A 26,018-nucleotide genomic window follows, 5' to 3' on the forward strand; every position below is an offset into this window, starting at 1 on the left:
CATAAACGAACTGCACGACTTCCAGAACACGACCTTACAGATTACAGAAAAGATCGCAGGTGCTTTGGGTAGGACAGAGAGGCTCTATCCAATGATCATGGAATTTTCAAAGAACTTGCGAGACATTGACCACGAGAGCGCTATCTCGGTCTATGATACATGCTCTCAACGACAACCAAGATCAAGTGTATCAGTAAGCCATGGTCTTAGATCTGAGGTTATGCCATGATGGTGGCTTGACCACAAGCGTGAGGTTCGTACCCTCGTCGCGCCACGTCTTTGGAATTTCTGAGACATGACATGTCCAGCGTCCACCACCGTCAATTTGCTGCTACTTGTCTCGAAGGCTACTTGCTCATGGCTTGAGAAGTACTGCAATTGATCCGTTGTCGCCAATTCTTATTCGGATTCCCCAAGACCGGGAGCGGCAGGGTACGCAGAGACGCAAAATAATACACTTTAGGAGTCCTCCTAAAAGAAATAGAAAGAACAACACAAAACCGTGTCGTTAACAGTTTGCTACACTGAACGTTGTTAATGTCTTGCCTCCTACTCCTTTTTCGGTACATTTCTCTCCCTCAACATCCTGATCTGCTGTAACCTTGACCTCCACGTACTCGGCAACTCTCCCATCCCCCTGTTTCCCCAAACCCTACAAAACTCCTCCGCGTTCAATGCCAAATTCCTCACATACGCACTTAACGCAGCTCCACTGACAACCACTGTCTCAGCCGCTGACGAGATGTCCGGGAAATCATGGCGAGTAAGCACACGCACTTTAAACCATGAGTCTTCAAACCAACCAGTGTTGTGCAAGCGAGTGCGTGTTTGGATGAAGGTTTGACGTGCTTCAGGGACGACGACGATGTAAACGTAGTTGAAGGCCGAGGGGAAAGTGTCAAAGTCAAACTCGAGGCCTGAGTTGTTGAAAATGATGTTCACATAGTCGTTGCCAATGTGAGATTTTTTGCGCGTGCATTGGGGATCTGTGTCGCGGTTCGTGGGCATCATGGTGGTGACGTGGTAGTTTAGAGTAGTTATTGTGTCGGAGTGCCTTAGTGTGCTTCTGCCGTCAAACATGCCTTCGGAGGTATCCAAGCCAGCCATGTTTTCGCGGTTGTTGGCGAGGGAGACCCGAGTACCTAAACCAGAGATAAAGAGGTTGTAGTCTGGGGAGCCGGAAACATTGGCGAGGATTTCATCTTCGCGAGTTTGGTTTTCGCCCATGTAGATGACGCCTGCTTTGAAGAAATCGATGGGCGAGATGCGGTCAAAGATACCTAGGGCACGACGAGTGGCGTCGTTGGTGGGTAGAATGACGACTTCCAAATCGCTTTTGAAGTTTCCATTTATGGTTGCGGCAAAGCGTTCGCGGTATATCAAGTCCGGGGTCAGAGGGTCTGCGCCGGCATAGACAAAGTGGCTCTCGTCAGTGCCGGAACTCCTTCGTTCGGTGATTTCGACGAGTCCATTGTCGAGGTGGCACTTTATCGTCAGGATACAGTACTCCGAGGCCCACGTTTGCGTGATTGGATCTGCTGATGAGTCGCTCGTCGTACTAAGTTCCAGAGGGAGTGGTTTCACGACATCCTTGCCTTCTGTAACTCGCCAGATATGGTCAACAGTGACGATGGCTTCGTCGAGCACCTGCCCGGATTGGTCGGGGGAGAGCAGTCTCTGCTCCATCCACGGGAAGTGTCTCTTCTGATCCTCTTTGCTCAGAGCGAGGAACCAGAAAGTGAGGACATGATAACTGAGCGCAAAGACATACTGCGGGATATCTTCAGTAGAAGGTCGGTGGTTACTATCCACGATCGAGCCATTTCTGGTAGGTGGCCCTGTTGGTCTTGCGCGATTCTGTTCATCGAACTTCTTGCCTCTGGCATAGTCGATGTAACTGGTGCATACACCAAAGACGGTCTTAATCTCGTCACCATGAAATTGGTTGACCAACTCATCGATACGAGACAGCCCTGCAAGGAACTCAAGTACGTGAATTGCCGAGTCTGACTTGGTAACAATGGTGGACATCTGCGCCACAATGCGGACAAGATCTCGACTCAACGAAACTGGCAACTCGTAACAACTCAAGGTTAGTGCGTTGACGCAAGCTATAGTTGTGCGATCCCATAGTGTCAGACCTTTGACAAGAGTCGTAACCGTGTCAACATTCTCCTTTCGGGGGAAGTTCCAATGGTATCCGATACAGGTCGTGAGAATGTGGTACAGACACAAAGCCACGTCGCCTTGTCGCAAATTTGAGGTCTCTGGTGGTCTGAATATCGTTTGAGACTGTATCTTGCTGCAAACCAGATTTCTCAGTAACCTGATCTCGTAGATATTCTCTGCAAACAACGACTGGTTCGAGACTTGAGGACCAACGTGAACGATGATGTAGCTGTATACCTCCCAGTCACAGCTAGCAGACTCCAACATTTGTATGATGATCTCGAGCCAAGATCTCATGTTTAGACTGCAGTCAACGCCATCAACAGGTTTTGATTCTGATCGAAGTACAGCGCTTACTGTTGTTGGTGGAGACTCGGGCAACCCGTGAATGTCACCATACTTCCAAACAGGTGGCATGATGGATACTCCTGATTGCAAAGAGGATCTGCGAGATTGTAAGAAGGGAGAGTCTGAATTTCTGTGAAGCACCTTTGCAAGACTCTCGCCTTCCGAATTTGCAAGGAAGAAGATGCGGTGATCCAGATCACTTCGAATGCGGAAAAGGCCTCTGAGCAACATGACAGTGGCTTCAGCAGGTCGTTCAGGTATCGTGATCAGTTGGAGCATCTCATCGTACACTCTTCGTGATCTTTCAAGCTGATCGACACTGCTTCTCATCAACAAAGCCACTAGTCCGGCGTCAGGAAGGATGGAAGGTAGTTCTTCATCTTGTGATTGATTCTGCGAATCGTTCTCGAACCTCGAGTCTTGGGAGGCTTCGGGCTCAGCAAAGAATGGTGTCTCAATGAGCTCATGGAAACAGCCCGTCCGTGCAGACTTGACGAACACCTCCAGCGTCCGATAGAAGACTGCATCGCTCACTCCCACAGTGAAATGGAGCAGCACATGTACCAGGTTGCCCCTAAATGCATAGTTCGTTTCGTTATCCAGAGCAGTCACAATCAGATCGCGACATGTATTGGTGGCCTCCTCTTCGCCGAGTTGCTGAGCCGTTCGCCAGGCGGACTTGATGACTCTTAGGGCTTTTTGACGAAGCGTAAGATGGCAAGCAGTGTTGAAGATGAAATGGTTGGCGAGCTCTCTGATTTCGCCCAGCCAATTACCGATCGAGATGCGGAATGAAGATGGTTGATAAGCAGAGATCAACTTCATTGACTGTGCTTCTGTCAACCAGGGCGCTACATAGAGAGCAGTCCTGCGGAGTGTCCTTGATTGCTGGAGGCTGATTCCATCAAGATGCTCGAGACACGTGACAATATCACGAACAGTCTCTCTCCTGTTTTCGCGATCCTTCATGAACCGCTGAAGACTGCCATCTTCGTTGTCCATTCCGACTGCAAGAGATTCGAGCGGAGCTTTAGCATTTTGAACGATGGCTTCTTGTATGTGTATCCAATCCGGAGCTGCGAGGAGCTTCTGTTGCATTTCGCCGTCTCGAACAAGTACTTTGATCAGCTCCAAGCGCAACCTGGCATATGCGGAGGCTGTTCCTTCCGGCACGGATTTCGCCAGTGCGTCCATCAGACGGTTGATGTCTATGTCGATTGAATGGCGGGTGGTAGCATTTGCCAATGACAACTCTAGCAAAGTAGCAGCTCCCGCAGCTTCCAAGGGACATGTGTCATCGTCTTCGAACCTGCGAAGAAGACTTTCGATCGTCTCCTCCTTTAAATGGGTATTCATAAAATATGAAAAAGTCTTGCTCGTCTTGTCTTCGAGGCCCTTCCGCTCCCTCATGAAACAAAGCGTCCTCGTGGCAATCTCGACTGCATCTTTCGGAATGTGAGTGTAGATGATTAAAGTGCCCAGAATGTCGCAAATCTTCTCAGGATCGTCGAAAGCCAGTCGAGATCGCAGATCGAACATGCCCTGGATTAAAGTTGTTATATCGGAATCGCTGAAAAATCTGGCATTATACTTGACGAGGTTGTTAACAAGGTCGAGTGAGGTTGAGACAGGTTGGCCGGTTTCTCGAGCCTCCAGCCTCTTGGTGTCCTTTGACGCAAACTCGAAGTCGACCTCGCGCAGAAGGGCAGGTATCAAGCCTGCTAACAAAGGCTCGAAACCTTCGAGTTGACGGCCATTATCGGTAAGTATGGAGAGAAGATATGAGGGAAAGTCGGTATAGCGATTTGTGGTGCCATCATGATACAAAGTGTAAAAGAAGTGTAGGCGGTTTGCGGGGGTGCACTCTGGTTTGAAAGCGAGTTTTGCGATGATGGCCAAACCAAGGTCGGTTTTGACAAGATCTTGTTCTCGAAGAAGTTTTTCGGCAGAACGAAAGACCTTCTCAACGTCAGGAACTGGGAAGTCATTGATTGAGTCGCATATTCTTTGCTGAAGTTGGACAAGGTCTTTCTCCGGGTCATCGGACTCTAATTCTCGTAGCAAGTTTTTGAGGTGATATTGTGGTTTCCCAGTTTTTGACGAGGCCAGTGATACCGGAATAGAGAGTTTGGACGATGCACTGTATATCTTGCTTAGCATAGGCATGTCTTGGGTGAATGATAAAAGATTTGGTGAGGTGATGTTTAGAAGGCATGAATTATTATCCATGCCCCGCCGTTAGCCGCGTTGACGTGACGTGGCCCGGGCTTTGGTGGTACGGTATGGGGATCGGATTGAGAGGGCTGCTTACCTTCTGTTAAACCTAGGTCTCGGGGCAGCCAGGAAGTTTCGCTCATAAGGCTCCCTCAGGCCTCGGAGTAGCGCCATGTCTGGGTATGTTGGTTGTCTACGTTATGGCTCCCTCAGGTGGAAGACAACTGACAGGAAGAGAGATAGGCAGATGACGTGTGAGGTCAGAACAGGAAACAATGAGTTTGGAGTGCAGTTTATAGAGGGTCTAGAAGATATGGGTATCATGATTCGCGAGTCGAGGACTAGGATAGTTGATATCTCTGTCTAGACTTGGGTGTCATAGGTATTTGTGTGAGATAGCGGTTGACTCGAGAACGTGGGGAGGAAGTCGCGGAGGAGCCGTCGGGCGATAACGATTGTGATTGGTCAAGCACGACAGCGAGTACCCTAATCACATGCGTGGCTCCCTATACAAACAAGCAGCAGCCGTCGCATACCATGAGGACATGACAAACGACCAGCTTTCGCCCGTTGCGCCGGCGCGTGTCCGAGTCCTCGTCCTACCCGCCGGCCGCATCAAGAGGCTCCGCTTCAGCTCCTTCCTACAACGACTGCACCAGCACGACAGCGTCCGCCTAGGAGACATCAGTCCAGATGCCAAAACCGCAAACAACCTCTTCTCGCCTTTGGCCTTTCCAAATGGCTCCCTTCTGTACAACTTCTCCACTGCAATGCCTCCGCCGTCGCATACTCAATTGGCCCCATTCGACCTGTTCAGAGAGCATATGATGGTCATAGGCATTGCCGATGCGAAAGAGTACGAGTCTTCACCCAAAGATGAGCTACAGGCCGTATCAGACAGCTTGGCTGAACAGCACCCTAAGATACTCGTCTCGCAGCTGCTAGTCATGGATTGTACACGAGAGCAGCAGCAAGCCTGGAATCTGGACTCGGCCATCTGTGTTCCACCATCGCATGCCTCAAAGACAACTACCATGAACACCATCATGTGCGATATTTCTGCTAAGCTGCTCTCCGAGATGGGGACCTATGCCACAGCCGTTCAAGCTCTCCCAAGCGTTCAGTCACCAGGCGCTCCCATCTCTCGTCCGCAGCTAGACCGCTCTTCGTCGTTACGCATCGAATCTCCACGACCAGCGTCGCCCGCCGATTCTTCTGCCGTTATGTCGCCCTCCGAAACTCCCCCACCTCGGGGTCCACCTACCAACTTTGATGACATGGGCGCGCACACAAGATCAGACAGCGGCAAGATTGCGAATAGGGATCGCATGTCCACCCAGTCGTTCGCTTCCAACAGCGCCCAAGAAAGAGCAAGAAACAAAGGCAAAGCAAGAGTTGGCATTGTTGTCGGCAATCTGTACATGTTAGCTGGACGCTGGAACGATGCCTGGCGAGAGCTTGTCGAGTACACAAACAAGGCTCGTACCGCCTCTGACTATCTGTGGTATGCAAAGGGCCTGGAGAGCATTGTAGTCTGTATGCTTCTGCTCATCTGGTCTGGCTTCGATTTTCCAATCCCTGCCATCTGCAATTCTGGTCCCGATAGATCTTCGTCCATCATCTCCTCGGCCATCACCAGAGATGGCGTACCACCCATAGGCCAGCAAGACCCTGCTGCCGCCAAGCAAGCCGCGTCAAGAGCCTCCAGACTACTTCCCGATTTGATACCTATGATCATATCTATATACGAGAGAACGAGCACACTAGCTGGTGAGCCCATGTCTCCCGTTGCTTACTCGGAAAGTGTCTTGAGACTTTCAAAGTTGCTTGCCTTTCTACAAAATGCAGGCGGTGAGCTAGACTCTACCATACTGCAAAAGATCGCATCCACATCAAGTTATTCCTTGTATCAACCAAAAGTCAATGCTGGTTTCTCTGGTGCAAACTCAAAGCATGCCATTGCTGATATGGCTATTCGTGCATACCCTCCGCCAAGTGCTGGCGTTCCCATTGCCGATACGATAGCCATACAGTCAGGCATAGTCTCTGTCCTTTCCATGCTTGGTTTTGAGCGAAAGAAAGCTGTCGTTGTAAAGGAGATGATTACCCTTCTTGTACCAGCATTGGTGCAAGCCAGAAAAGTAGGTGCCGCTGAGATGGGTATACACCCTGCTGCAAGTCTGTCTGCTGCCTTTGGTGCTGGAATGCCCACTGCAGAAGACAACGATGAACAAGTGGGCCTTGGAAATATTCTACGCGATCTACATTCTGTATATGGTGCTCGTGATCGAAAACATCTCGACTCGAAAAATGAGGCGTCAGAAAGTGAGCAAGAAAACGTTCTGGATGTGATGATCAATGCTACGATTGCGTTGGCTACCCAGTCGGCTGGAACGAAATCGTTCGGCAGCATCAATCTAAAGATCGATATACTCAGAGCGTGTATCGATTTTTGTGAGGCAATGCCAGATTTACCTGGCGTCGTGCATTTTTCTGCTTTGTTGCTACGAGTGGTTGGTCCGCAAGGCACCATGACTGCGCATGAGCACAACCGCCGTGTCACGATGGTCACAGAGGAGCAACTCAGGTTAGTCTCCAATATGGCAAGAACGATCAACGCTGCGGACAAGATCGGCCTACCAGAAGTTCGAACTTCATATTGGGACGACTTTCTTGTTCGCGATGTCCAATGGACTGACGATACAAACAAAGAAAAGCTGCGAGAGCGTCACAGGTCTGATCTGTTTGACACCGACAACAAGCCTGGGAAGTCACCATTTTTGTACAACCCCTTCGTCAAAGAGATCCACAAGACAGAAGATAAGGTTGTCGTTGTTGGCGAGCCGGCCGAGCTTGTTGTTACCTTGCAAAATCCATACGATTTTGAGATCCGCATTGAGCATTTGTCTCTAGTCACCGATGGCCCCTCCGTCGAGGTCGACGATCGTACCATTGTCTTGGGGCCTGCTCGACTGCAAGATGTTATAATAACTGGACGCGCCAAGGAAGAGGGCCATATTCGTATCATCGGATGCTCTATCCAGGTGTTTGGCTGCAAAGAGCAAGTCTTCCCCATCCATCAGTCGACTTGGAAACCAGAGTTTCCTATCAAGATGAAGGAGCTTGGCCTCGCGGCTCGTGAGTCAGCATCTGCTACCGCGCAGTCAAGAGTCTCCAAGGGCCGCTCAGCAAGACCTGTCCTCCCTAAATCGACCATCGTTGCAGCTGTTGCCATTCAATCTCAACCACATGTTGTTGTTGACAGCATTGACCTCTCCGAGTCTGCTTTAATGGTTCTCGAAGGCCAGAAGAAAACATTCCAAATTTCTCTACGAAACACATCATCACAAGTCACCGTTGACTTCCTTCACATATCGTTTGACGACTCTTTGACGTCCTCTATCCACACCGCATTAGCAGCCAAAGAGTTGACCAAGCCAGATATGTATGGACTTGAGCTTGAGTTGTCCAACAATCCTACATTTACATGGGCTCGATCAAATGGTGGCCAAGACATGACCATTTTGCCAGGAGAGAAGGCAACTTTTGACATCACCGTACTCGGAAAGCCAGGTCTTGCAGCCGCCAAGATCATGTTCGACTACGCATATCTGGGAAAGCCTTTTTCGGAGGTCGAAGGCCGGGCGTTCACTCGCCAAGTCGCAGTACCAATCGATATTACTGTCAATGCAAGTATCCAACTCCACCGAATGGATTTCAGCGAATTTCCCGCCGACTTTGCCTGGACGAACCGAGGGCTGCAGGAACAAGGTCAACGGCCGAAAACACCGCGGTCGCCATCACATCCGGTAGAGAAGGGCAACGACCGCTTCCGCACATTGCTAGATCGTGTGGGCTTGGAATCGAGCAATGAAGAACATTGTCTACTCCTTCTCGACCTGCGCAATTCGTGGCCAAATCCATTGACTGTATCGGTACAGGTGCGTTCCTCATCTTCAGACAAAAGCTGGGACCGCGCCTACACGGTTCATGAAGTCATTCACCCTGGTCATGTGGCTCGTCTTGTGTTACTGCTGCCTCGCCTGCACATTGTCAACCCTCACGCACCCATTCCAATCCTCTCCCAGCAGAATCAACGTCAGTTTGTTGTTTCTGCCGACGGACCCGTATCTGCCGATCTCGAGCGCGCAACACGAGAACATTTCTGGTTCCGAGAGGAAGTACTCAAGTACCTTCGCGGCACATGGGAGGAGAAAGGCTCAGACCGAAACGGCAGCATCGATCTCCGTGGTCTAAGACTGAGTCAGAAGATGATTGAAACCATACGTCTTCAAGACGTCAACATCTCCATGTCTATTGCAGCTACAGAAAACGAGCATGTTGAACAGACTGGCCGCAGCAAGTTCATCGTCAAAGCAGAAAGTCTGTTGACACTACGCACGACTATACACAACAGGAGCAATGCCTCTGTAAAAGCGCTCCTGCGTCTTCAACCCACACTCGCAAATCAAACTTCTGCAGAAGCCAGTCTGGATATCTCTCGCCGCTTGCTGTTCAGTGGTGTATTGCAGCAATGCTTGCCTGTTCTTGCTCCACATGCCTTCATCACTGCTGAAGTTGGCATCTGCCCTTTGGTCAGTGGTGAATTTGAGATTAGTGCTCTGATAGAAGAGATTGCATTGGCAGTGCCTGAAGACGTCAAAGAGATTGGCGAGGAGGTAGAGACGGTTGAAGACTTTGAAGCAGGCAAAGAAGGGTTGACGAGAAAGGAACGGCGGGTCTGGAGAGGTGAGGAAGGGTGCAGAATTGTCGCTGTCTGAAGTTGTTCGTGGAGTTGATTCCTCCGTTCAGAATCGTACCTTCCTCTCTCGTGACGATTACTTTGCACGTATCCTTCCCATGACGATTGCTTTGTCATGATTTTATTGCCAGACATTGCTTCTGTTTGGTCTGTTATGCAGGTCGGTAGAATGATTTCCTCCGCCGGACCCGGATTTTGATTCGGCGGGGTTGGCCAACTCCGAAGGAATCGCCCCATTGGGAAGTCTTTATATCCGACTGTAGCATACACTCACTCCACCTCGAGCAGGAGGATCAAAGAAACATATAAAAGCAGCGGTACATCCATCATACATTGAGAATAAATTATCAGAACACATTCAAAAGGAGCAAGAGATAATCAGTCTTCCTCAGCCAAATCTAATCGTATCAACCATGCCTTCCTATCTCAAGAAGGTAGCCATTGTAGGCGTGAGTTTCTAACACTCTCTACACGCCTCTCTTACGCAAATATCTGAAAACTGTGACAGGCTACAGGAAACATAGGCCATCACATCCTCACCGAACTCCTCGCCCTTGGCAACCACTCCATCACCGCCCTCACCCGTCCCACCAGCACAATTTCCCTTCCTTCCGCCGTCATCATCGCCAAAGTCGACTACTCCAACATCGAAAATCTCACAAAAGCTCTCCAAGGCCATGATATCCTCATCATCACCCTCTCCGTCGGCACCCCTCCTCACGTGCACTCCAACCTCGTTTCCGCCGCCGCTGCCGCCGGGATAAAATACATCATTCCCAATGCCTATGGATTCGATTTCCGCAATCCCGCGCTCATTGCCTCGATCGATGTTTCTGGCCTCGCACAAGGCTACTTTTCCCAGATTGAAAAGTTGGGCATGATGCATTTTTCGCTGGTCTGTGGCTTTTGGTACGAGTGGAGTCTGGGCGTGCCCTCACTCTACGGAATCGATTTGCAAACCAAGAGAGCGGTGTTTTACGATGATGGAAACACTGCTATTAATACGTCGACCTGGGAGTTGTGTGGCAAGGCTGTTGCGAACATTGTTTCGTTGCCAGAGCAGGAGTTGGAGGAGAAGTGGAAGAATAAGAGTTTTTACGTTTCTAGCTTCAGAGTCAGTCAGAGGGAGATGTTGGACTCGGTGCATAGAGTTCTAGGAACCAGTGATGAGGATTGGGAGATTGAGCACGAATCTGCAAAGCGGCGTTACGAGGAGAGCATGCAGGCTGTCAAGAATGGAGATCAGAGGGCTTTTGCTAAAGGTATGTGGTATTCCCTTCAGCAGAGACATGAAACTAACAGGTACAAATCAGCAATGTACGCAAGATGTTTCTACACAGACGGCAGTGGCGATTTCGAGAGCAGTCATGGGTTGGACAATGAGGCTTTGGGGTTGGCTAGCGAAGACTTGGATCAAGCTACCAAAAGGACTGTTGAGATGGTTGAAAGTGGATGGAACCCCTTTGCTTAGGAAAAATCAAGAAGAATCAATGCACCCTTGATTTTTCTCTCACCCTAGAGATCTGCCAGAGTTGTTTCCTGGAGACCTGTCCTGAGTTTCGTGATGACTTGCTCGCTCCTTCGACAACCATGCAGCATTCCTGCTCACCCGTGACTTGAACCTTTTTCATATTCTGTGTTTTGGCTCTTTCGTCTCTGTACCATCAGTTTTTGCCATGTATCCATTCATCGTCGATGAGTTCATGAGCGTGACTTCGCTCACTGGTGTCCCACCGCAACATCTTGCTCACGAAACGTAAAGAGCTTGCCCTGTCTTCTCCTTCGAGGACGTTTTCACGCAGCTCCAATGGCCTTGGTTTCGATAATGTGGCGGTGGTGATGAGATTACCTGGGAGCAAAAAGTTTGTCAGATACTGCAGGATTTTGCCCGATTCAGGGATGTCTGTGTTTCGTCTGGAAGGTTTCAGAGGGAAGGGAGGCTCACTGTCCTTGGAGAAGAATTTAGAAGTGGCCGTTCCTCGTGCAAGCAGAGTCGGTGGAGGAGGACCGAGGAGAGATATCATCTCGGCCAGATGAGCTCGACTGCGATATTCGTCTTCCTGCTCACCATGACCCGAAAACAGCGATTCGCCCTCGAACAAATCCCAAATCTGTGGACGGATCAGTTTAATTGAGTTCCGTGGGCGCAGATCTTTTTACAGAAGGAAGAGCACAAGAAAGAATTAGAGGAAAGGTAAGGAGAAGAGTAACAAGAAGAGCAAACGAAGGAGCGGAAGGGAGGATAAACTCTCACCGTACATCCCACATTCCACACATCAACACTATATCCCCAAGGGGCCTCCAAGATGACTTCTGGCGCTCGATAGATGTTAGGCTGAACATCTTCGGTGTGCTCGACACTGCCGAGCACAGCAGAGCCAAAGTCACACAACACAGATGGCCCCCATTCCGTGGGCGTACCGAGCTCGCTGGATAGGTAGATTGTTCTTCCGTTCAACTCCTTCCTCGGAGAGGGGTTACGGAGTTCATCTTGCTCGAGCTCCTCAAAGACCAAATCGTTGGGGATGGAAAACATGATGTTGTCTGGCTTGATGTCTGCACATCCATACAACATCAGCACATCCATCGTGTTCACGCAAGCAGTGGGGAAATATGGTCAAGGAAGATCGACAGTAAGTACCTGTATGAGTGACGTGGCAATCCCTGTGTAGATAATCCAGAGCCAGAAACAGACGATGGAGAACAAATGCGAGGATGGGTCTAGGCAGCCGCCTCACCGGATTGCGGCGCAGGAGATCCGAAAGACTGTCACCAAGAGGCGGATGAACTAGACAGCGATGTTGCTCGCCTGTACCGTCGACATGGAAGGAATCAAGAACAGACCGTACAGCTTGACGAGCAGGGTGACTTTCTGGGCCTTTGGCAATGCGTCGGTACATCTCTAGTTCGTCATCCACATGTTTTCCAAGTGCAGCACAGCTGATATGCATCTTCAGAGTCACATATCGACGACAGCTGTTCATCGCGAAAAAGGTCAACGACTTGTATGTATACAATTGCGTTTTGCGACGATGAGATGCATCTTACTTCAAGTCCCTGGCGAGCCATGCGGTTGAGCTGGTTCCGAAACCAAGTTTACTGACAACTTGGTACCGGTCCTGGGATACCTCGCCTATACGGACTGGATAGTATCGTGAAGCAACGTAGTCGGGAATGGTCTCTTCTTCAATAGCTTCATTGGGAGGTATACGGGCGAAACTCGGGTTGTTGAAGTCCAGGGGCTGCCATCGTCCGAGCCGAGTCCATCGCTTGAGTGCGCGAAGCATAGTGGCTGTGATAGCAAACGAAGAGTCGCTTGCCTATCCAGAACCATCGGACTCATCAAGAGGTTGGACAATGGACAACTTTTTGGGAATTACCAGGTGTGCATGGAAACAAGCCATTGGCAAATGTTGTGCCAAGCCCAACTGCATGAGAGCTTAGCCGCCAACCTCACGCTCTGACAGCGAGATACCCATGCATGATAGCCTGAATCACGTTTACCAAGTGCAAAGGAGCATATAATGCCAATTCTTACATACCAAAAGTACAGAAGAGAAACATCAAAGAAGACACGAAAATCCATGCTATGCTTTCTCCTTCCTCCTTCTTTGCCAATTCATCATCCCCTTTATTCTCCATCCCCTGGCCACCTCTCCACTTACTCTTCCCTAGGGAACTCATCCGTCAACTTCAACGCCGCTTTGACATTCATACTCAACAACTCCTGAATGAGAAGTTTAGCCGCATACGGCAACGTCATCCTCACCACACCTCTCGAGCTCTCGCAACTCTGACACCAATTCTGGTATCCCATCATACCGCAAGTCTCGCACACATCAACCTCATGGGCGTCTGAACTGAGCATCAGACGCTCGAGAAGAAGCTGAGAGGCACCGTAGGCGATCAAGCAATCACGTTCCATTTCTCCGAGACGCAAACCTCCCTGGCGCGAACGACCTTCGGTAGGTTGACGAGTCAGGATTGCGCGAGGTCCGGTGGCACGAGAGTGCATCTTGTCCTGAACCATGTGCTTGAGTTTCTGGTAGTAGATGGGTCCCATGAAGACGTAGGCAGGTAGAGATTCGCCAGTGATGCCTGAAGTCAAGTGATCCTTGCCCGAGTAACTGAAACCATGAGAAATCAAAATATCGCCCATGTCTTCGACTTTGGAGCCGCCAAAGGCAGTTCCGTATTCGTGACCGCCGCGAAGAATTCCCGCTTTTCCGGAGAGGAGCTCAAGCATTTTGCCTACGGTCATACGACTAGGAAAACCGTGGGGGTTCATGATGATGTCCGGGCAGATGCCCATGTCGTTGAAGGGCATATCTGTTTGTTCTGCAAGCAGACCGGTGACACCTTTTTGTCCGTGACGAGAGGAGAACTTGTCACCAATTTCGGGACGGCGGGTCTGGCGTGTTTGGATCTTGATGATGGGTGTGTTAGACTCATTGGCCGAGATCATGACTTTGTCTGCATAGGCCGGGTCGGGCAGTTTGTAGGACATGTGTTGGGGTGCCCATCCAGCATTTTGTGTGTTGATGCCTTGGTTCACTGGTGTTTCTTTGAGCATGTAGCATTCGCCTGATTCCATTTCTGCGCCGACTTCGATGAGACCGTCGTTACCGATCTTCTTGTGACGTGGGTTGGAAGGGTCGCGGTCGCCGATGCGGTCGGTTTGGCCGTTTTGGTATTGCTTCAAAGGCATACTAACCTTCTTGAATACCTGACAGCGTCCGAAACCACGATCGCAAGAGGCTTTGTTGAGGACTAGAGCATCCTCGATATCGTAGCCAGAGTAGGACATGACCGCAACCATAGCGTTCTGACCGGCAGGAAGCTTGTCGTACTTGATAAGCTCGATTGTCCTACTCTTGACCATAGGCTTTTGTGGGTAGACCATGAGGTAGAGAAGAGTGTCGATTCGTGTGAGCTGGTTGTATGCGATCGCACCGATAGCTTGTTTACCCATAGCGCATTGGTAGGTGTTACGAGGAGACTGGTTATGATGAGGGTAGGGAATCAGACCAGCGACAGCACCCAGAATGGTGAAAGGCTCGATCTCAAGATGCGTAGTGTGTTGGTTGATGTCGTGTTCGTAGACTGCAATGTTACAATCGTTTTCTTCGTTAACGTCAAGGTACTCCACCAATCCACGAGAGAGGAAGTCATCGAATTCGAGCGTGCCCTTGCGGAGGGATTCGAGATAACGTGTTGTGACCTTTGACTTGCCCTTCTCGACAATGATAAGTGGACGGACGATACGACCCTCGTCGGTCGCAATGTGTACACCGTTGTGATGGTGGTTGATGTAGATGCTGACGAATTCAGAGATTCTTCCCATGCGACGGAATCTTCTGAAAGCAAGCAGGAAGCGCTTGGGTTCGCGAGTCAAGGCTACAGGTGTACCGTTGAGGAAGATAATGTAAGCTCCATCGGCGTAAAGTTCAGTACCACTTGCAGATGTAACGTCCTCGGCACCAAGCACGAAAATCATCTTGCGAACAGGATCTTCCTCGTCCATAGTGGTAATATGTGTCATCAGCGCCAGGTTTTTGACCAGACCACAGGCTTCACCTTCAGGGGTATCTGAAGTACAAAGCATACCGAATTGTGAAGGTTGAAGTGCACGAGGACCGGAGACCTTTCTGGTCTTTTCGAACTGTGACGAAATTCTGGTCATCATACCAAGAGCAGCGATGAAACTCAGGCGACTCAGGACATGGGTAACACCAGCTCTATCCATACGGAAACGCTTCAAAGTCCAGTTACCGGTCGAGATAGCACGTTCCAGGCCCTGAGTAATGCGAGATTCGTGCATTGTGATGTAGTCTGCCGGGTTGAAGGCACGAGTCCTGTTCGGTTTCCTCAAGACCTTGTCCCAACTTTGCTTAATAAGCTTGTTGAAGTCCTTGAACAAATCTTCGAACAACAGAGCCATCATTGATCCTGAGAGTTCCAGACGCTTGTTACCCAGATAATCTCGGTCATCGATCAACTTTGGGTCGTGCATACACATGAGCACTCTGCGGACCATGAATGCAATGTAAAGAGCCTTTGGTCGGAAGTTCATGGCCGTCACGCCGACGTGAGGAATGATCGTGTTAGACAACTTCTCAACAGCGTTTTGCTTGTTAGTCTTCTTTGGCACTCCATATTGGCCAAAGCGCTCAGGCCGTAGGCGAGCTCCAACGTATTCCAGCGCTTGTTCCTGTGTAGACACTCCAGAGCGTGCCGCTTCCTCGAGGTTGACAGAGAACTCGTCCTGGTATACGGCATCGTCGCCAGCAACCAAAAGCATGATTTCGTGGTCGGACTGAACGCCCATAGCTCGGAGAGCGATCGCAACAGGGATGTCCTCCGTAAGAGAGTTGTGTTTGAGAACAATCAGACCCTTCTTGAGCAAAACATAAGTCTTTGTCTTGACGTTGGCAGTGTGACTGGTAACAGAGGCCTGAATGATTCCCTTGAACATTTCAACAATGACACGGTTCTTGCTCAGTTGTTCCTGAACCAGGATAACCTTTTCTTGACCGCGAACCACAAAGTAACCACCAGGATCGACAGCGCACTCGTTGAGAAGACCCATTTCCTTTTCTGAGCGGCCGGACAAGACACACTTGTTACTCCTGAGCATGACAGGCATTCTGCCGATGTAGACGTTGCGCTCCATCTTCAGACCACTCTGCGATCTGGATTCGAAGTTGACGTAGATTGGAGCCGAGTAGGTCAGATCACGAAGACGACATTCATGAGGAGTGATTCCAGGACCAGACAGACCAGGCACCGTGTTATGGCGATCCTCGACGCGTTCCGGTTTGCCAATTCGAATGTCGGTGTATCTAATGAACATGTTAGGGTCAACATCACTGTGAACTGTAGCGTTGGCGCGGAGAATGGTCTTGAGCTCGGTGTCGACAAAGAAGTTATACGAGTCGATATGCTGCTTCACCAGACCCTTGACTTTGAGGAAAGCTGGTAGAAGGTTCCATTTGTCCTGGGTTTGTCAATTCCTTGTGATCAGAGCTTGTGAAATACCTTGCAAACTCACCCTTGCAGTATTGATAGGATCTGTCAAGCCTTTGCCGTAGTAGAAGGGTTCGAGTAATGTGTCCGACTGCGGGAAGTTAGCTTCTTGTCAAACTGGCCGATGAACTGAATTCTTACGGGGTCAGTCGAATGAGAGTGCCGCCTCTTTCTGGCTGGTGGTGGCATAGCGGAGGCATCCTGAGCGGCAGTTTCTCCATCGACAGGGGCCTGTGGTTGCAAGTTCACATCAGATGTCCCCGGTGTTGTGTTTGCCGCAGCTGATGCTTTTCTCGTCTGAGCCTGCAAGTGGTCAGTCGTGCATCGAGTCAACAGCTCGATCCTGTTATGAAGTTACCTTGGGCGCAGCAACGCGAGCCTTGGGAGGCATTTTCGCGATCACGGTCAAGATCTAATACACTAGATGCGAGTAGCTGATCACAGAGCTAGTATGCTCTCGCCAAAGCGCGAGGTCCTCACTCGGCTGATGCAAAGCTCTCGATGCGATGGACCAGTCGCGGAAAAAAAAGTGGCGGGGTCAAAAAGTTGGATGAGCCACTGTCAGGAACGCGCGACTTGCGCTACGGCGGCGCTATGTATGGCTCGGTCACTCGCAGCACCTCGAATATACAGCGTCCTTCTTTTTCAGAAGATACGAGGACTATTTGACAGCAGTACGCGCCTTCGAAGGGAATGTTCACGAGCGAGTTTGCCTTCTCTAGATTCTTCTTGGGTCAAAGCTGCCAAAGCGGAAGACGGAAGCCAGCCCTCTCGGCAAAGCTGCCGAGTGGCTGCCGGACAGGGTCTCGCCAATTATCATGCTGACAGCAACCTTTGGCTAAATTCAATGTCGGTCTACCTGTTCGAACAACTTATGAGACATGCGTTGGAAGTTGGCAGTGATAGATGGAACTGTTTGCTATAGTTTGTGTGATTTTGCTAAATGGCTATAGATGCACTCACCGCTATACGGTGTCAGAAGGATTTGATGTGTCTTGTACATGGCGCTTGCTGATCGGGAGCCTAACTCGGCCAAATCAATCCCTTAATCTGACGAACAACTTAGCTCTGTAGTTTCCACATTCCCACCTGCCAAATACAGTAAAAACCCTCAATGCACGCGGGACACAGAGATGTGATGTGTTGGATGGCGACAGAGCCGAGTAGCACCGTGTCATGTATTCAAAGCATGAGCAAGAAGCAGACCGAGTCTAGACGGCTCAGGAAGCAGCACGTGTACAGACAGCAAACACCCGAGCGTGATAGCGGAATGAGCATGTGAGGACTAGTGCCTGATAGGCAGCGGAACCAGGCGAAAAGCAGGTCAGCATGCTGGTGGTGTTTGCCCTGCATGAGGGAACAGCGTCGACAAAGAACAGGTCGGCGATGCATCATCGGACGCCATGCTCTGTTGGAGCACGCTTGGACGTTAGTAACCGCGGCGTCAAAGCCGACCGACGGCGAGGCTTGATGCTTTCTCCACAGTCAACTTAGGCAGGCTGGCAACGTGCTGTGCATCTGACTCTCGAGCTTCTTCTTTCCTCGCCGTCGCTCATTCTTACTTTCTGTTCGCGCGTGGTGTATGATTGGAAGTGTGGGGTCTGTATTCTACTGTTGAGCGCCCAAGGCTTGCCTTGGATGTACGATTCGAGACAGCAGCACCTTCGCTATTGCCGTGCCTCTTCTGCCTGGACCCCTTGAACCAAAGCGCCAGCCCCCACATTCAAGTCACCGCCTGTTTCGAGTAGCTGCGATACGTGAGTGCTTTGGCCTGTCGTCTGTCCACGAGTCGCAGTACTAACCAGCACAGCAGGACGCTCGTATCTGTATCACCATGGCCTTCTCCAAGGGCCTGTCAGACCGACCCGACAGCGGGCTGCTGTATCGTGCGCAGCAGTCTCCACGAGAAGATGCGCCCTATCCAACATCTGCCACCACCTTTCCTTCGCCCTTGTCGCCCTTACGGAACCTCAGCCTGGCTGCTACTGCTGCAGAGGGTCGCGCCAGTCTACAACGCCGCTTTACCACAAATGCGCTGCCCACCTTGTCGCCCATCGCTCAGCAGAGACGCCAGGCTGCCGATCCCGCCATGACCGTGAGCCCATTTCTCATACTTTTCTGTTGTCAAAGAGGAGGATTGTCTATATCCAGCTACAGAGCTGTGCATACACGTACCATGCTGTGGTAGTTGTGCTAAGTCGGCTTGCCGCTGCCTGTGCAGTGTGACAGCATGGTCGAAAGAATACCTTTGGTCAAAGAATACATGCTGACAGACCACTTGTGCTGCAGGCCTTCAACAAGATCACTCCCGTAAGTCCGCTCTTCTCCGCTATCTCTGTCTTTTGAACTGTTACGCTTTGCGATCTGTCTCTCGTGTTTTTGGTTGAGCATTAAATTTTGTCCCGAGTTTGAAGCGTAGAGATGTATTTTTGTTCTGTGACTTTCTCAAGACATGTGTCAGACCCCCCTGACTTCAGAATGGGCTGCTACCTGCCGCTCGCTTTTTTTTCATTGCTTCTCCCGCTGCGAATCGTCGTTGCGTCGAAATAATTTGCACCTCACATTCCTTCCACGACGGGTGCTAACATATCTCAGTCCGAGAGAAAAGCCCGTCAGTACGAGGAGCTTCTCGCCCAGCAGCGTCGTATCCAAGCTCAGATGGCAATGATTGACCCCGAGACTCGTCGCGAGGTTGACGAACACCAGAGACTGGAGCAGGATATCACCATGTTTACCGCTGGACACCTGAGCGAACCCACCACACCACCCGAGTACTACAGCTCTGTCAACCGCGTAAACAGTGCTCGCCTGTCCACCGCTAGTATGGCTTCTCCTCCTGGTTTCCCGATCCGTCCCAGCCGTTCAGGCTCTCAGCTTGCGTCTCCTCAAGCAACATTCTCGAGACCAATCACTTCCCACGTACACTCAACCTCTATTCCATCTAGATCGGTTCCCGCTTCACGACGTGGCTCCGACGAAGACGAGGAAGATAGTACCTATTCATTCGCGGACATTAATCGTCGCGCTGCAAAGTATGTCCCGTGTTTCCCCTCTGCTATTGTCCCAAAGCTCCGATCCCGTCTTCACACCTCACTGCCATATGATCACCCGCCGGGTACTATCAATAGTTGGCTTCAATACGAGTGGTTAATTGTCCCCTTCGGAGTTTAACAATACGCTGAAACTTATTCACTCCACCCCCTTCAGCACACTTAAATCCACTCATACACCAGCTCTGCCACCTTCCTCCTTTTGCTTCAGACCCCACACCTTCCATCTCCTCTCAGATAAGACATCAGTTCTATCTGTTCACCCTTTCCCATTCACACTGCTGGCCAGTGATCACTGCTCCTCTTCCCTCAAACACTTCCACGATCTTATACATCACCAACGATCTCTCACAACGATCTCATCTTCCTCTTCTAACATCCACCTCTTGCAGCCTCAATCGTAACTCCATGCCTGTCAAGATGGCTGAGTTGTCTACCCTTCTCGGATCAGTCAACACCACCGGCTTCTTGTTTGGTGACGAGGATGATCACAAGTCTGCCCATGTCCAGAACCCGGCATCATCGCCTGATGCCAAACACTATCTCCAGTACCAGGCCAGCGATGACAAGTTCCCCGTCCTCATTCGCCGCGATGGCGAGGGCATGCAGCTTTCCGCTTCTGCTGCAGCCATGGAGCTAGCCAAGTCCCAGCAGAATGGTTCAGACAATCAGGACCGTGTTACCGCTACCCGTACCAACAGACAGTCTCTTCCTCCCAGTGCCATGCGCCAGCCTGGTCATGTCGATGCTTCCATGTCTCCTCTCAATGGCATCTTGACCGAGCTCAACACTGTCAAGAACACTGCCGCCAACAGAAGATCTATGGAGGTCAAGTTCAGCGGTCTCGCCACACCCAAGCGTCCTGGTTTGTTGGCCTCGCCCAAGAGTGTTGGCTCGAACGGTGTGCCCAAGTTGCAGGGCTCTTACTCGACCAACGACATTCCCACTCTCAAGAGCACAAACGCTGCCAACTTCTCGGAAAACTCGGGTGCTGTCCAGAGTCCTCGCCCTGAGTTCATTTCTCCTGCTCGTCAGACGGCTATCCTCAGCAACGGTCACCAGAACGGCTTCCACACTCCTGCTCGCCAGGTCCAAGAACAGGTCAAGCCCGAGGAGCTCAACAACCCATCTTCTTCTCAGAGATCGGCGCTCCAAGCCAGTGCTGCACCCTTCGGACCTTCGGTTACTTTGCCTTCATTCGAACCTGCTCGCGCTCACAGTAGCAGCTTGAACGGCACCAGCAACGGCCACATCAGCCCTCCTTCGATGCAGACTTTCGGTCCCGGAGCATACTATGGTGGCTATGGCATGCACATGTTGGGCAACGGCTTCAACCAGATGAACCTTGGCTACCCAGGTGGTGGCCAGTGGGGACAGGTGCCAGGCTTCCAGCAGCACGGCTTTGGTGGTGGTTACGCTCAACAGCACACCCAGCAAAGCCCCGCCCGCTTCAACGACAACCAGCCCCGCGTTATGCAGCAGCCTCGCCGCAGCCAGGCTGGAGATGGTGTGTTTTCAACCCTTTCTGCTCACTCACCACGCTTCAAGCTAACATGGATTCAGACAACTCCCGTTACGCCAACGTCAACTTGCTGGACCTCGTCGGCGAGATCTACACTCTTTGCAAGGATCAACACGGCTGCCGTTACCTGCAGAAGAAGCTGGAAGAGGGTGATGCTGAGAACATCAGACTCATCTTCGAGGAGACCAACCCTCACATGATCGAATTGATGACTGGTGAGTTGCTTGTCTACGCTTTTTCTTGGCCGCGCACTGGCTAACTTTTGCACAGATCCTTTCGGCAACTACCTCTGCCAGAAGCTGCTCGAGCATGCCAACGATGATCAGCGCACCGTTCTCATCCGCGCAGCCGCACCCTCCATGGTCAAGATTGCACTCAACCAGCACGGTACTCGCGCCCTGCAGAAGATGATCGAGTTTATCTCGACCCCTGAGCAGATTCAGGTCATCACCGAGGCTCTCAGATATGATGTCGTCCCTCTCATTCAAGACCTCAACGGCAACCACGTCATCCAGAAGTGTCTCAACCACCTGTCGCCTGAGGACGCCCAGTTCATCTTCGATGCTGTTGGCACTAGCTGTGTCATTGTTGGTACCCATCGTCATGGCTGCTGCGTCTTGCAGCGTTGCATTGACCACGCTTCCGGCCACCAAAAGGGCCAGCTTGTTCACTACATCACTATGAACGCCTTCACTCTCGTTCAGGATCCCTTCGGCAACTACGTCGTCCAGTACATTCTCGACCTCGGTGAGCCTACCTTCTCCCAGCCTCTGGCTCAGAGCTTCCTCGGTAACGTTGCTGCTCTCTCGAGACAGAAGTTCAGCTCAAACGTCATTGAGAAATCCATTCGCACTGGTGACGAGGTGACCAGACGCGCCCTCATCGACGAGATTATGAATCCTGTCGACCTCGAGAAGTTGCTCCGCGACTCGTACGCCAACTATGTCGTCCAGACTGCCATGGATTATGCCGATCCTGAGACCAAGGCTCGTCTCATCGACAACATCCGCCCTATCCTTCAGTCAATCCGTCACACTCCTTACGGCCGTCGTATCTCTAGCAAGATTCAGGACTACGACAACCAGCTCAACGGCATGCCTGGATCGGTCTCGCCTCCTGCTGTCATGTCTCCTGGCCAGCACAACGCTACTCCTTTCCGCACCAGCAGATCCAACACCGTTACCTCCTACACTAGCACAAACAGCCCTGTTGGTCACCAAGTCGGTGGCTACGGTGCTGCCACTATGGGTTCTCCCAATGCTCACAACCGCCACCACGGATCTATCAACACCATGCTTGCTCAGCCTCTCCAGCAGCAGACCAACGGCAACGGCAATGGCAACGGCTTCGGTTACCAGCAGTTCGGCCATGCTTCTCAGGGCTCTCAGTCGTCCAACATGGGACACTACTGATCGCACCCTACCTTCACCACTGTACTTTTTCTACGAGATCGGTTTCCAGCATTTTATTGCATAGCGCCATCGACAAGGGCGCAAGAGAAGGGTTGAACATATGGGAGCTCTTCAAAACTGTTCAACTCGCGCTTTTTTCCCCAACGAAGATAACGACACCCAAATTACGGCCAACGTGCACAATAGAAGGCGAAGAGCGCGCGGCACACGACATTTCTGTTCTTTGATTTCTTTGGTTCTTTTCTTTCAATCTTCGATTCTGCTACTCTTGCCATAAGCATCAGCGAAGGAGATGAGCGAAAGATGGGAGCAGGGTCAATCCTTGCCAAGTCGCCTGCATTTCGGCGACGATGATGTGTAACTAGTTCCTTTCCTTTTATACCATTGAAGCTCGTTGTTACAAAATTCTTCTTTGCCTCGCCGTCCGTGATGATGTTAGTATTTGGCAGAAGCAAGCTGATACCAGGGTAAGCAGCAAAAAGAGGCACACACGGTTGGCAGTAGTCCCACAAGCCAAGGGGTATCAACACAGACGGCCCACGGAGTATGGTAAATTATGCAATGAGACTACGAAGCAAGGGATGGCCCATGTGGTAGCGCCGGAACAAGGCACGCATGAAGTAGAGGACGAACGCAGACAAAGAGATGTCAGAACAAACGAACAACACTCAGTATATCAGTCGAAGCAAGTCCATCTCTGACGAATAAAGCCATCTCAACCGGAAGACTGCTAGCAATGTGCAACAGAATCATCGTCAGGAACGAGGGCTGCGAACACGAGTATATTCACAAGACAGAAGCGTGTGCGGCACATGTAGTGGGACTGTGCAAGAAGACGCAAGACAAGGTCCGCATCAGCCCGTGGTGGGTCTGCGACGGGTGTCTTGCAGCATTGAGAAAAGCGGTAGAGAGTACGAGCAACAAGACTGGCATGTTGAACGGGTTCCAGTATTGATATGGTGCGTTGATGGTCTCTTGCTTTATGGAGAGGAAGGAACGAGGCGCGAAAAGCCGAAGACAAACCGAGCATCTTCTTGACGCAGCAACAGCGAAGTCTAACCAACAAGTCATCCATCTCTACCCACCACCACCACCACGACACCTTCGAGCCTCACTACCTCTGATCCGATTTGTGCTCTTGGACCATATTATACCCTAGCAGATTCGCGCCAATCTTCGTCGACGCACAGCCAGGACAGATCAATCAATAGCCAAGATGGCAGCCGCAGCTGTCGATGGCGGCGCAGGCGCAAAGAAGCTCAGCAAGAACGCCTTCCGCAGACAACAGAAGAAAGCTCAAAAAGAACGCTCCGTAAGCCTTGTGCACAATCGCTTCGCCTCAACTTCGTCTGACAATCATGTAAAACAGGCGTCTGCTACTCCCTCCGTCGCCGAGTCTACCGACTTCTCCGAAGCAGAAACCCCAAAGCTAGAAACTGGCCGCCAATCCGACGCTCAGATCAACACTCGCGATGATCCTATGCAAAACAATGATCTACCCAATGACGACTTTACCCTCCCCGAAGACGACCCTTTGTATGCCGAATTCCAGAGCGTCCTCTCCAGGTTCAACAACATGGACAAATCACAAACCAAGGAGGAAGAGAAGCCTGAAATTTACTACGATGACGACAACGACGACATTCCCGACGAGGATGATGAGAACCAGCCGAAATTGTCAAAGAAGGCACGCAAGGCCGCCAGCAAATTGACCATCGCTGAGCTCAAGCGTTTGGTGCGCAAGCCCGAGCTGGTTGAATGGACAGACATTGACGCCTCGGACCCGCTGTTGCTTGTGCGCATCAAGTCGCAGCGCAATGTTGTTCCCGTGCCATCACATTGGGCCCTCAAGCGCGAATACCTTTCCTCCAAGCGTGGTATCGAGAAGACACACTTCAATCTGCCCAAGTTTATCGCCGACACTGGTATTGCTGAGATGCGTGATGCCGTGCTTGAGAAGCAGGCCGAGGCAACCTTGAAACAGAAGCAGCGCGAGAGAGTACAAGGAAAGCTCGGAAAGCTTGACATTGACTATCAAAAGCTATACGAAGCCTTCTTCCGCCATCAAACAAAGCCTCCGCTTACCCGCTACGGTGAGGTCTACTACGAGGGTAAGGAGTATGAGACTAACCTCCGCCATCTACGACCTGGTGAGTTGAGTGATGAGCTGAGAGAAGCCCTCAACATGCCACCTGGTGCTCCCCCGCCATGGCTTATCAATCAACAACGTTTCGGACCCCCTCCCTCATACCCTGGCCTCAAGATTCCTGGTTTGAACGCTCCTCCACCACCGGGCGCATCCTGGGGATTTCACCCTGGTGGTTATGGTAAGCCTCCTGTGGACGAACACACGAACCGTCCTCTGTTCGGTGGCGACATCTTCGGTGTTAGCAGCGCGGAAGATGATGAAGCACCAACTGGAGCACCGGTAGAGAAGACTCTGTGGGGTGAGCTTCAAGAACGTGAAGAGGAAGAGGACGAGGAGGATGAGGACGAAGATGAGGAAGAGGAGGATGGTGACGAAGCTATGGATGAAGAGGAGATCGGCGCTGGACTCGAGACGCCAAGCGGAATGGCCTCTGCTGTTCCTACGGAAATTGGAATCGAGAGTGTTGGAGGCGACTTCGAACTGCGCAAGAACGCAAGAGCTCCCGAATCAGAAGACAACGGTGCTCCTCGATCAGCGTACCAGGTCCTACCGGAGCAAAACATTCGCGCTCAAGGTTTCTTTGGAGGCGAGAGAGCATACGACATGCGCGCAGCTCAGCAAAATCTTCCGGTGCTCGGTCAAGAAAACAGAGGAAGCAAGCGCAAGGTTGGCGATATCGACGTCAGCGTAGACGTAGATGCGCTTGAAAGAGACGATCGTTTGAGCAAGGATGAGATTCAAAGACAGTTCGAGGCTCAAAGACAAGCACAGGCCGAGGGACAATGGAAGGGAAGAGTGGATCAGGAAGACTTGAGTCAGATGATTGCCGAAGAGAGCAACAAGAGGCTGAAGCAAGATAAGGAAAGGAATGATCGCAGAAGAGGAGGCGGCGACAACAGGAGCAGCAGGAGATAAGACATGGTCACTGGAGCCACCTCTACGTCGTCACCTTGCATTCTGGACCAAGCCTTATGGATGGAGCGCCTCATTACCCAGCTAAAGACAAGCGAAACCAAATGAAGCACACAGATTAATGAGCCAGTCTGAATTACCAGCAACAGATGTGCACCTGGATGAGAGCACTGCCTTGTTGAATGTGCCTAACTTTTAGGACATCGGTCAATACCGAGGCCAGCCAACTAGTACACACGACCACCATTCGAATGAGTAATTCACCTGTCATATGGCTATACATGTACACCGGCAGAAAGGCTTTGGGAGGTAGTTCGGAGCTTAATAAGGGCACTCAGGAAGCATATCACGTGGGTCGAGAAAAGCTGGGGAAGCAAACTGGAAGCTCGCTCGGACGCTTCTGTTTGTCCCTTGTTTGACGCCAGCCTCACCAGAGCTTCGTCACAAGATTTCG

General features: G+C 51.1%; 7 protein-coding genes across 7 annotated transcripts; 4 read left to right on the forward strand and 3 right to left on the reverse strand.

Annotated features, from left to right (window-relative positions):
• Positions 1-549: 549 nt before the first annotated feature.
• M436DRAFT_38247 (uncharacterized protein) lies at positions 550-2,586 on the reverse strand (the record flags this gene model as incomplete). Its single annotated transcript, XM_013575323.1, has 1 exon — positions 550-2,586. The coding sequence occupies one exon, from the start codon at positions 2,584-2,586 to the stop codon at positions 550-552; it is 2,037 nt and encodes a 678-aa protein (XP_013430777.1).
• Positions 2,587-5,276: 2,690 nt separating this feature from the next.
• Positions 5,277-9,512, forward strand: M436DRAFT_37623 (Trs120-domain-containing protein; the record flags this gene model as incomplete). Its single annotated transcript, XM_013575215.1, has 1 exon — positions 5,277-9,512. The coding sequence occupies one exon, from the start codon at positions 5,277-5,279 to the stop codon at positions 9,510-9,512; it is 4,236 nt and encodes a 1,411-aa protein (XP_013430669.1).
• A 394-nt stretch (positions 9,513-9,906) lies between these two features.
• M436DRAFT_61035 (NAD(P)-binding protein) lies at positions 9,907-10,964 on the forward strand (the record flags this gene model as incomplete). The annotated part of the gene is made up of 3 exons (XM_013575665.1): positions 9,907-9,942; positions 10,002-10,755; positions 10,807-10,964. The coding sequence occupies 3 exons, from the start codon at positions 9,907-9,909 to the stop codon at positions 10,962-10,964; spliced, it is 948 nt and encodes a 315-aa protein (XP_013431119.1).
• Positions 10,965-11,157: 193 nt separating this feature from the next.
• Positions 11,158-12,780, reverse strand: M436DRAFT_70156 (kinase-like protein; the record flags this gene model as incomplete). Its single annotated transcript, XM_013575813.1, has 5 exons — positions 11,158-11,342; positions 11,439-11,604; positions 11,748-12,049; positions 12,135-12,469; positions 12,542-12,780. The coding sequence occupies 5 exons, from the start codon at positions 12,778-12,780 to the stop codon at positions 11,158-11,160; spliced, it is 1,227 nt and encodes a 408-aa protein (XP_013431267.1).
• Positions 12,781-13,154: 374 nt separating this feature from the next.
• On the reverse strand, positions 13,155-16,708 carry M436DRAFT_39172 (beta and beta-prime subunits of DNA dependent RNA-polymerase; the record flags this gene model as incomplete). The annotated part of the gene is made up of 3 exons (XM_013575496.1): positions 13,155-16,490; positions 16,545-16,610; positions 16,661-16,708. 3 exons carry the CDS (start codon positions 16,706-16,708, stop codon positions 13,155-13,157), a joined length of 3,450 nt encoding a protein of 1,149 aa, XP_013430950.1.
• A 4,414-nt stretch (positions 16,709-21,122) lies between these two features.
• Positions 21,123-22,503, forward strand: M436DRAFT_38908 (ARM repeat-containing protein; the record flags this gene model as incomplete). Its single annotated transcript, XM_013575447.1, has 2 exons — positions 21,123-21,306; positions 21,362-22,503. The coding sequence occupies 2 exons, from the start codon at positions 21,123-21,125 to the stop codon at positions 22,501-22,503; spliced, it is 1,326 nt and encodes a 441-aa protein (XP_013430901.1).
• Positions 22,504-23,752: 1,249 nt separating this feature from the next.
• M436DRAFT_16265 (DUF382-domain-containing protein) lies at positions 23,753-25,534 on the forward strand (the record flags this gene model as incomplete). The annotated part of the gene is made up of 2 exons (XM_013575112.1): positions 23,753-23,815; positions 23,873-25,534. Coding segments are annotated over 2 exons (1,725 nt in total), but the record flags the coding sequence as incomplete, so codon positions are not given.
• Positions 25,535-26,018: the final 484 nt, after the last annotated feature.

Source organism: Aureobasidium namibiae (assembly GCF_000721765.1).
Source record: "Aureobasidium namibiae CBS 147.97 unplaced genomic scaffold scaffold_2, whole genome shotgun sequence".
Taxonomy (NCBI): Eukaryota; Fungi; Ascomycota; class Dothideomycetes; order Dothideales; family Saccotheciaceae; genus Aureobasidium; species Aureobasidium namibiae.